Source organism: Scyliorhinus canicula, unplaced genomic scaffold (genome assembly GCF_902713615.1).
Source record: "Scyliorhinus canicula unplaced genomic scaffold, sScyCan1.1, whole genome shotgun sequence".
Classification (NCBI taxonomy): Eukaryota; Metazoa; Chordata; class Chondrichthyes; order Carcharhiniformes; family Scyliorhinidae; genus Scyliorhinus; species Scyliorhinus canicula.
The window spans coordinates 400,726-412,364 of NW_024055727.1; the positions used below are offsets into that span (position 1 = coordinate 400,726).

At 46.0% G+C, this 11,639-nt stretch overlaps 1 protein-coding gene across 4 annotated transcripts in view; it reads left to right on the top strand.

The window, feature by feature from the left end:
* LOC119960716 (Fc receptor-like protein 5) overlaps positions 1–11,639 on the top strand; it is a 72,721-nt gene that overhangs the window by 11,676 nt on the left and 49,406 nt on the right. For all 4 annotated transcript variants that reach the window (XR_005459501.1, XM_038788332.1, XM_038788334.1 and 1 more), the window contains one exon: positions 10,843–11,115. Coding sequence is in view for 3 of the 4 variants with exons in the window: in XM_038788332.1 (XP_038644260.1) it covers positions 10,843–11,115 (273 nt within the window). In the remaining variant the exon portion in view is untranslated. The remainder of the gene's footprint in view (positions 1–10,842; positions 11,116–11,639) is intronic.

The following is an 11,639-nucleotide window of genomic DNA, read 5'->3' on the forward strand; positions in this document are numbered from 1 at the left end:
GTCAACAAAGTTATGAGAGGTATGGACAGGGTGGATAGCAACAAGCTTTTCCCAATAGTGGGGGTGTCAATTACAAGGGGTCACAATTTCAAGGTGAGAGGGGGAAAGTTTAAGGGAGATGTGCGTGGAAGTTTTTTTACGTAGAGGATAGTGGATGCCTTGAACGCTTTGCCAGCGGAGGTGGTAGAGGCGGGCACGATAGCATCATTTAAGATGCACCTGGGCAGATGTATGAACGGGCGGGGAACAGAGATAAGTAGATCCTTGGAAAATAGGCGACAGGTTTAGATAAAGGATCCGGATCGGCGCTGGCTGGGAGGGCCGAAGGGCCTGTTCCTGTGCTGTAATTTGCTTTGTTCTTTGTTCAATATCCACGTTATATTTATTCAATGTCCCATCAAGTGCTGGGGTACATTTTTCAATTGTTTTGAAGGCGGCCTTAAATGCTTATATTGGAGCTACTGCGACAACCATCTCGAGTTCACGCGGTCACGTCTGTGAGTTGAATTCCCATCAGCAAACACCAGTTGTTGCTGAACAGACTTCTCCTTCCTCTTGTGTGGTCGTGTAGTTTCTGAGTTGCAGGTCTGTCTTTCCCTTGCATCAGGAACAACTCTTCGAAAGTTATGCTGCAATAGGCAGGAAAGGTCAATCAAAAATCCAGAGGAGAGGGAACAAATCATCTAGTGCGATTTTTTCTCATTCACAGGATGTCGGCGGCATTGATGGCGTCAACATCTGTTGTCAATCCCTGGAACTGAGTGGCATTGTGGGCCATTTTTAACAGCAGTTCAGAGCCAACCACGATGCTCTGTGCCGGCAGTAAAAAGTCAGCCTGGCAGTTTTAGAGGGGAGGTTACCTTGGGGCTTAGTGCACCAATATATACTTGCAACAAAGCTCTGAGATTATCTGGGTCACATTGAGATCAAACAGGAGGAGGTTTCGGGCGTCTTGGGAAACATTCAGGTAGGTCAGTCCCCACGGCCTGATGGGATCTCCCCCAGTATCGTGAGGGAGGCAAGGTAGGAGATTGATGAGGCCTTGCCTGAATATTTGTATCCATACTGGATGCAGGTGACGTCCCAGGAGAGTAGCTAATGTATAAGAAGGGCTGCAAGAATAATCCAGGAAATCCAGTGAAACCCACGATTCTTCCAGACAAGATTCACTCCCATTTATGAAGCAAGTTATGGAGAGCAAAGTAAGAAGCCTTACAACACAAGGTTAAAGTCCAACAGGTTTGTTTCAAACATGAGCTTTCGGAGTACTGCTCCTTCCTCAGGTGAATGGAGAGGTATGTTCCAGAAACATTTATATAGACAAAGTCAGAGATGCCAGACAATGCTTGGAATGCGGGCATTTGCTGGTAATCAAATCATTATAGATCCAGAGAGAGGGATAATCACTGGTTAAAGAGGTGGGAATTGTCTCAAGCCAGGACAGTTGGTAGGACTGTGCAAGTCCAGGCCAGATGGTGGGGGGTAGATGTAATGTGACATGAATCCAAGATCCCGGTTGAGGCCGCACTCATACGTGCGGAACTTAGCTATAAATTTTTGCTCGGCAATTCTGCGTTGTCGCGTGTCCTGAAGACGGCCTTGGAGAACGCTTATCCGGAGATCAGAGGCTGATCTCAACCGGGATCTTGGATTCATGTCGCATTACATTCACCCCCCACCATCTGGCCTGGACTTGCAAAATCCGACCAACTGTCCTGGCTTGAGACAATTCCCACCTCTTTATCCTGGGATCACCCCCTATCTCTGGATCTGTAACGATTTGATTACCCGCAAATGCTCGCATTCCAAGCATTGTCTGGCATCTCTGACTTTGTCTATATAAATGTTTCTGGAACATACCTCGCCATTCACCAGAGGAAGGAGCATTGCTCCAAAGCTCGTGTTTGAAACAAACCTGTTGGACTTTAACCTGGTGTTGGAAGGCTTCTTACTGAGCTCACCCCAGTCCAACGCCAGCATCTCCACATCAAAGTTAAGGAGAGACAGCATGGTTTCGTGAAGGGAAGGTTATGTCTCACTAACATAATCAAGTTGTTTGAGAAGTGACGAAGTTGATTGGTTTAGGAGAGGGCAGAAGATGTTGGACATTAGTAAAGCCTCTGGCAAGATCACTCAGGGCAGACTGGTGCAGGGGAGTGAAGTCGCACAGGATCAGAGGGGAGCTGGTCAGGTGGATACATAACTGGCTTGGTCAAAGAAGGCAGAGGGAAGCAGTGGAAGATGCGTATCTAAATGAAGGGCTGGGACTAGCGGTGTTCCGCAGTGTTGGGACGTTTACTGTTTGTAGCATAAATAAATGATTTAGAGGAACATGTAACTGGTCTCATTAGCAAGTTTGCGGAAGACACAAAGGTTGGTGGAATTGCGGATTGCGATCAGGACTGTCAGAGGATGCAGCTGGGCATATATTGGTTTTGGGGGAGAGACGGCAGATGGAGTTAAATCCGGAGAAATGGGAGGTAATGCATTTGGAATGTCTAATTCCGTGGGAAATAGCAATGAATGGCAGAACGCTTCAGAGTATTGACAGACAGATGGATCTGGGTGGACAGGCCCAACGTCACCGAAAATGCAACACAGGTGGAGAACATAGAACATTACAGCGCAGTACAGGCCCTTCAGCCCTCGATGTTGCTCCGACCTGTGAAACCCCTCTAAAGCCCATCTACACTATTCCCATAGCGTCCATATGTCTATCCAATGACCATTTGAATGCGTTTAGTGTTGGCGAGTCCACTACTGTTGCCGGCAGGGCATTCCACGCCCTTACTACTCTCTGAGTAAAGAACCTACCTCTGACATCTGTCCTACATCTATCTCCCCTCAATTTAAAACTATGTCCCCTCGTGCTGGACATCACCATCCGAGGAAAAAGGCTCTCACTGTCCACCCTATCTAATCCTCTGATCATCTCGTATGCCTCAATTAAGTCACCTCTTAATCTTCTTGTCTCTAACACAAACAGCCTAAAGTCCTTCCGCCTTTCCTCTTCAGATCTTCCCTCCATACTAGGCAACATTCTTGTAAATCTCCTCTGTACCCTTGCCAATGCTTCCACATCCTTCCTATAATGCGGCGACCAGAACTGCACGCAATACTCCAAATGTGGCCGCACCAGAGTTTTGTACAACTGCAACATGACCTCATGGGTCCGGGATCTTTCTGCTCGTCCACACTGCCATGAATCTTACCATTATCCCAGAGAAGGTAGTTAAGAAGGCAGACAGCGTGCATGCGTTCAACGGCCGGGCCATTGAGTTTAAATATTGGCAATCATGCTGCAGTTGCGCAGAACCTTAGTTAGACCAAATGTGAAATATAGGTTTCAGTTCTGTCGCATACCAGCGGCAGGAAGTGGAGGCTTTGGAGAGGTACTGAAGAGTTTACCAGGACGCCCCCTTGTGTGGAGGTCATTAGTGAGGAGAGATTGAATAAATTTGTTTGTTCTCACTGAAACGACGGAGGTTGAGCGTCGACCCTGTAGAAATCAACAATATTATGAGGGGCATGGACAGAGAGGGTAGTCAGAGCTTTTTCGAAGTGTGGGAGAGTCAATTACAAGTGGACACAGGAATAAAGTGCAAGGGGCAACGTTTAGAAAGGTGTGCGAGGGAAGGATTTTCCTGCAGAATGGTGGCTGGAACTCACTGCCAGAGGAGGTGACGGAAGCAGGGACGATAGAGATTTTTTTTTGTTTTTTCGAGAAATACAGGACAGAACAGGCCCTTCGGCCCACGATGTTGTGCCGAACTTTTGTCCTAGGTTAATCATAGATCGTAGACGTTTGGACACTAAGGGCAATTTATCACGGCCAATCCACCCAACCTGCACACCTCTGGACTGTGGGAGGAAACGAGAGCACCCGGAGGAAACCCACGCACACACGGGGAGAACGTGCAGACACCACACAGACAGTGACCCAAGTCGAAATCGAACCTGGGACCCTGGAGCTGTGAAGCAATTGTGCTATCCAGAATGCTACCGTGTTGCCCTTATGAAAAAAATAATCTACACTCCATTATTCTACCATAATCCATGTACCTATCCAATAGCCACTTGAAGGTCCCTAATGTTTCTGACTCAACTACTTCCACAGGCAGTGCATTCCATGCCCCCACTACTCTCTGGGTAAAGAACCTACCTCTGAAATCCCCCCTATATTTTCCACCATTCACCTTAAATTTATGTCCCCTTGTAATGATTTGTTCCACCCGGGGAAAAAGTCTCTGACTGTCTACTCTATCTATTCCCCTGATCATCTTATAAACCTCTATCAATTTGCCCCTCATCCTTCTCCGTTCTGATGAGAAAAGGCCGAGCACCCTCAACCTTTCCTAGTTAGACCTACTCTCCATTCCAGGCAACATCCTGGTAAATCTCCTTTGCACCTTTTCCAAAGCTTCCACAAACTTCCTAAAATGAGGTGACCAGAACTACACACAGTACTCCAAATGTGGCCTGACCAAGGTTTTGTACTGCTGCATTATCACCTCACTGCTTTAAATTTATTCCCTCTGCTAATGAACGCTAGCACACCATAGGCCTTCTTCACAGCTCCATCCACTTGAGTGTCAACTTTCAAAGATCTATGAACATAGACCCCAAGATCTCTCTGCTCCTCCACATTGACAAGAACCCTACCGTTAACCCTGTATTCCGCCTTCAAATTTGTCCTTCCAAAATGGACAATCTCTCACTTGTCAGGGTTAAACTCCATCTGCCACTTCTCAGCCCAGCTCTGCATCCTATCTATGTCTCTTTGCAGCCGACAACAGCCCTCCTCACTATCCACAACTCCACCAATCTTCATGTCATCTGCAAATTTACTGACCCACCCTTCAACTCCCTCATCCAAGTCGTTAATGAACATCACAAACAGCAGAAGACCCAGATCTGATCCCTGCAGTACGCCACTAATAACTGGGCTCCAGGCTGAATATTTGCCATCCACCACCACTCTCTGCCTTCTATCGGTAAGCCAGTTTGTTATCCAACTGTCCAAATTTCCCACCATCCCATGCCTCCTTATTTTCTGCATAAGCCTACAATGGGGAACCTTATCAAATGCCTTACTAAAATCCAGGTACACTACATACACTGCTTTACCTTCATCCACATGCTTGTTCACCTCCTCAAAGAAGTCAATAAGACTTGTGAGGCAAGATCTACCCCTCACAAATCCGTGCTGACTATCCCTAATCAAGCAGTGTCTTTCCAGATGCTCAGAAATCCTATCCCTCAGTACCCTTTCCATTAATTTACCTACCACCGAAGTAAGACTAACTGGCCTGTAATTCCTAGGGTTATCCATATTCCCTTTTTTGAACAGGATCACGACATTCCCCACTCTCCAGTCCCCTGGTACCACCTCTGTTGACAGCGAGGATGAAAAGATCATTCCCAACGGCTCTGCAATTTCATTTCTTGCTTCCCATAGAATCCTTGGATACATCCCATCAGGCCCAGGGGACTTGTCTATCCTCAAGTTTTTCAAAACGCCCAACACATCTTCCTTCATAACAAGTATCTCCTCGAGCTTACCAGTCTGTTTCACACTGTCCTCTCCAACAATATGGCCCCTCTCGTTTGTAAATACTGAAGAAAAGTACTTGTTCAAGACCTCTCCTATCTCTTCAGACTCCCGCTACTGTCCTTGATCGGACCTACCCTCGCTCTAGTCATTCTCATATTTCTCACATATGTGTCTTGGGGTTTTCCTTCATCCTACCCGCCAAAGATCTTTCATGTCCTCGCTTAGCTCTCCTAATCCCTTTCTTCAGTTCCCTCCTGGCTATCTTGTATCCCTCCAACGCCCTGTCTGAACCGTGTTTCCTCAGCCTTACATAAGTCTCCTTCTTCCTCTTTACAAGACATTCAACCTCTCTTGTCAACCATGGTTCCATCACTCGACCATCTCTTCCCTGCCTGACATGGACATACATTTCAAAGACTCGCAGTACCTGTTCCTTGAACACATTCCACATTTCACTGTGTCCTTCCCTGATAGCCTATGTTCCCAACTTATGCACTTCAATTCTTGTCCGACAGCATTGTATTTACCCTTCCCACAATTGTAAACCTTGCCCTGTTGCACGCACCTATCCCTCTCCATTACTAAAGTGAAAGTCACAGAATTGTGGTCACTATCTCCAAAATGCTCCACCACTAACAAATCTATCACCTGCCCTGGTTCATTACCAAGTACCAAATCCAATATGGCCTCCTCTCTGGTCGGACAATCTACATACTGTGTTAAAAAAGCTTCCTGGACACACTGCACAAACACCACCCCATCCAAACTATTTGATCTAAAGAGTTTCCACTCAATATTTGGGAAGTTGAAGTCACCCATGACTACTACCATGTGACTTTTGCACCTTTCCAAAATCTGATTCCCAATATGTTCCTCCACATCTCTGCTGCTATTGGGGGGCCTATAGAAAACTCCCAACATGGTGACTGCTCCCTTCCTATTTCTGACTTCAACCGATATTACCTCAGTAGGCAGATCCCCCTCGAACTGCCTTTCTGCAGCTGTTATACTATCTCTAATTAACAATGCCACCCCCCTTCCACCTCTTTTACCATCCACCCTAATCTTGTTTAAACATCTATAACCAGGGACCTGCAACAACCATTTCTGCCCCTCTTCTATCCAAGTTTCCGTGATGGCCACCACATCGTAGTCCAAGTACCGATCCGTGCCTTAAGTTCACCCACCTTATTCCTGATGCTTCTTGCGTTGAAATATACACACTTCAACCCATCTCCTTGCCTGCAAGTACTCTCCTTTGTCAGTGTTACCTTCCCCACTGCATCACTAACACGCTTTGGCGTCCTGAATATCGGCTGCGTCCTGAATATCGTTTAAGGGGCATCTTGACAAATACATGAATGGGATGGTGATAGAGGGATACGGACCCCGGAAGTGTAGAACATTTCAGGTTCAACTGACAGCACGATCGGCGCAGTTGGGCCATTAATCTGTGTAATTCTCTTTTAGACAAGGGCGTGGATGTTGCGTCATTGAGTAGATCGAAGGCGGAGATCGGCCACTTATTTTATGAGACGAGGGACTCAATGGTTTATCGGGTGAAGAGGGAAGGGGGTCAGACAGGATCAGGCACGAGTCGATCAGGGATGATGTTATTTAATGGCGTAATAGGATGCTATTGGCCTGCAGCTGAGCTGTAGTTTCCAATGTTTATCACTCTGTGAGGAGGAAATGAAGGTGGTTTGCAAAGTGCGTCTCGAACTCTCATATTCCATGTCCATTCTGCCGGAAAGATTCGAATTGTGCCCCTGGTGACGTTTGATTTACCCCGCATTGATTACAGGGAAATCTACCACAGGTATCTTTCTGCATAGCCCTGATCTCATCTATGCGAAATCACTAAGGATCTCACTTTAGGATTAGCATTTAAAAAAATATATGCATTTACCAGTTACCTGGCATACCGCAGAGATCAGTTCTGGGTCCTCTGCTGTTTGTGATTTTCATTAATGACTTGGATGAGGGAGTTGAAGGGTGGGTCAGTAAATTTGCAGATGATACGAAGATTGGTGGTGTTGTGGATAGCGAGGAGGGCTGTTGTTGTCTGCAAAGAGACACAGATAGGATGCAGAGCTGGGTTGAGAAGTGGCAGATGGAGTTTAAACATGACAAGTGTGAGGTTGTCCATTTTAGAAGGACAACTATGAATGCGGAATACAGGAGTAACAACAAATTTCTTGGCAATGTCGAGGAGCAGAGAGATTTTGAGGTCTATGTACTTAGATCTTTGAAAGTTGCCACTCAAGTGGATAGAGCTGTGAAGAAGGACTATGGTGTGTGAGCGTTCATTAGCAGAGGGATTGATTTTAAGAGCCGTGGGGTGATGATGCAGCTGTACAAAACCTTGGTCAGGCCACATTTGGAGTACTGTGTGCAGTTCTGGTCACCTCATTTTAGGAAGGATGTGGAAGCTTTGGAAAAGGTGCAAAGGACATTTACCAGGATGTTGCCTGGAATGGAGAGTAGGTCTTACGAAGAAAGGTCGAGGGTGCTAGGCCTTTTCTCATTAGAACGGGGAAGGATGAGGGGTGACTTGATAGAGGATTATAAGATGATCAGGGGAATAGATAGAGTAGACAGTCAGAGACTTTTTCCCCGGGTGGAACAAACCATTACAAGGGGACATAAATTTAAGGTTAATTGTGGAAGATATAGGAGGGATGTCAGAGGTAGGTTCTTTACCCAGAGAGTAGTGGGGGCATGGAATGCACTGCCTGTCGAAGTAGTTGAGTCGGAAATGTTAGGGACCTTCAAGCGGCTATTCGATAGGTGCATGGATTATGGTAGAATGATGGAGTGTAGATTCATTTGTTCTTAAGGGCAGCACGGTAGTATTGTGAATAGCACAATTGCTTCACAGTTCCAGGGTCCCAGGTTCGATTCTGGCTTGGGTCACTGACTGTGCGGAGTCTGCACATCCTCCCCATGTGTGCGTGGGTTTCCTCCGGGTGCTCCGGTTTCCTCCCAGAGTCCAAAGATGTGCAGGTTAGGTGGATTGGCCATGATAAATTGCCCTTAGTGTCCAAAATTCTATGATCTATGATTAATCTAGGACAAAAGTTCGGCACAACATCGTGGGCCGAAGGGCCTGTTCTGTGCTGTATTTCTCTATATCTACATCAACCGCCTCGCCCACAATGTAAGAGTCATGTAGGCCAGCCTAGGTAATGACAGTAGAAGGTCGGGCACAGCAACTCAGTGGTTCGCACTTTTCCCGGGGTCCCGGGTTGAATTTCGACCTTCAGTGACTGTTGGGTTGGAGTTTGCACATTCTCTCTGTGTCTGCATGTGTTTTGAAAAAAAAAATGAAAATCGCTTATTTTCACGAGTAGGCTTCAAGTTAAGTTTCTGTGAAAAGCCCCTAGTCGGTACATTCCGGCACCTGTTCGGGAAGGCTGGTTCAGGAATCGAACCGTGCTGCTGGCCTACCTTGGTCTGCTTTCAAAGCCATCTATTATGCCCTGTGCTAAACCAGCCCGGGGTGATGCACTTTCCTCCCACAGTCCAAAGAGGTGCAGTTTAGGTGGATTGACCATGATAAATTTCTCCTTACTGTCCTATTGTTAAGTGGGTTTAGTTGGCCTCTGGGGATGGTGTGGTGTTGTGGGCCTAGGTAGTGAGTACTTTCTACCCGACGATGCAGATTCAAATGGCCTCCTTCTGCAATACCGGGATTCTATTAACCTGTCCATCTTTGGACACTAAGGAACAATTTACCTTGGATAATCCATCTCATCTGTCCATCTTTGGACACTAAATGACAATTTAACACGGCCAATCCACCTAACCTGCACATCTTTGGACACTAAGGAGCAATTTAGCACAGCCAATCCACCTAACCTGTACATCTTTGGACACTAAGGGACAATTTAACACGGTCAATCCACCTAACCTGCACATCTTTGCACACTAGGGACAATTTAACATGGCCAATCCACCTAACCTGTACATCTTTAGACACTAAAGGGCAATTTAACACGGCCAATCCCCCTAACCTGTACATCTTTGGACACTAAGGGGCAATTTAACACGGCCAATCCACCTAACCTGGACATCTTTGGACACTAAGGGACAATTCAACACGGTCAATCCACTTAACCTGTCCATCTTTGGACACTAAGGGGCAATTTTACACGGCCAATCCACCTAACCTGTGCATCTTTGGACAATAAGGGACAATTCAACACGGCCAATCCACCTAACCTGCACATCTTTGGACTGTGGGAGGAAACCCGTGCACTTGAGGAATTGAGTTTCGGAGCCATGAGGTCATGGTGCAGCTGTAGAAAATTCTGGTGCGGCTGCATTTGGAGTTTTGCGTGCAGTTCTGGTCGCCACATTATCGGAAGGATGTGGAAGCATTGGAAAGGGTAGAGAGGAGATTTACCAAAATGTTGCCTGGTATGGAGGGAAGATCTTACGAGGAAAGGCTGAGGGACTTGAGGCTGTTTTTGTTAGAGAGAAGAAAGTTAAGAGGTGACTTAATTGAGGCATACAAGATGATCAGAGGATTAGATAGGGTGGACAGTGAGAGCCTTTTTCCTCAGATGGTGATGTCCAGCACGAGGGGACATAGCTTTAAATTGAGGGGAGATAGATGCAGGACAGATGTCAGAGGTAGGTTCTTTACTCAGAGAGTAGTAAGGGCGTGGAATGCCCTGCCTGCAACAGTCGTGGACTCGCCAACACTAAACGCATACAAATGGTCATTGGATAGACATATGGACGGTAAGGGAATAGTGTAGATGGGCTTTAGAGGGGTTTCACAGGTCGGCGCAACATCGAGGGCCGAAGGGCCTGTACTGTGCTGTAATGTTCTATGTTCTATGTTCTATTTTAACATTGATCACCGTTATTAGATGACAGTTGGCAATCTGTTTGTTAAAACAGATTAGTCAAACAATCGTGTTTGACTAATTGCTTTTCACCTTGGGGTTAAACACAAAACAGATGATACAGCACATGGATTGGATGATATTTGCGGTATGCTAGTGTGTGTAACAGTTACCACTGCAAGGCCCCAGTCCCATCATTCCTGATGAATATAAATACTCAGTTCATGTCACCTTGTGCGAATGTCCCGGATTGACTAATACCTCTATTTGGGGCAATAATAAAGTAACATATGTCGTGTTAGGGGATTGTTGCTTGTCTGAATAAAAGCCACTGTTTGGGGTAGGTGTGGTGAACGTTAGTGAATGAGCAGCACACACTACTATCGATTGACATACTTAAATGTCCTCCTTGTTTTCCATTGACCTCCACAGGTGAGACCACCGCACCGGTCCTGACAATGGAGCCACCATGGGTTAGATTCCTGGCTGGTGACAGCATCATTCTCACATGCGATGCTGGAAGAAGCTCACGCTCTAAGAATTATATATGGCATATCAGTGATCGGGGTGACATACCTGGCGAGGAAAGATATCCCATCAAGTATGCTTCAAAGAACGATACTGGCGTGTATAAATGTAAAACCACAACAGATTCATCTCGCAGTAGTACACCCTACAGTAACACCATTCACGTGAACGTCACTGGTAAGTTAAGTTGCACTCACTTTTACATCCATTCTTTTTATCAATTAACAATTGAATGGAGAAACTGTTCTGAAAAACTTTAAAAGTTGGTATCTTACAAAATATACCCACGAGGTATATTTGGAGTTGGGGACCAAGGGCAATATGTCCAAGTTTACAGATGACACTAAGGTGAGTGGGAAAGCGAGAAGTGCACAGGATACTGGAAGTCTGCAGAGGGATTTGGATGGGTTAAGTGAATGGGCTAGGGTCTGGCAGATGGAATACAATGTTGACACATATGAGGTTATCCATTTTGGTAGGGATAACAGCAAACAGGATTATTACTTAATGATAAAATATTACACCATGCTTCTGCGCAGAGAGACTTGGGTGTGCTAGTGCATGAGTCGCAAAAAGTTGGTTTACAGGTGCAATAGGTTTTTAAGAAGGCAAATGGAATTTTGTCCTTCATTGCTAGAGGGATGGAGTTTAAGACTAGGGAGGTTATGCTGTAATTGTATAAGGTTTTAGTGAGGCCACAC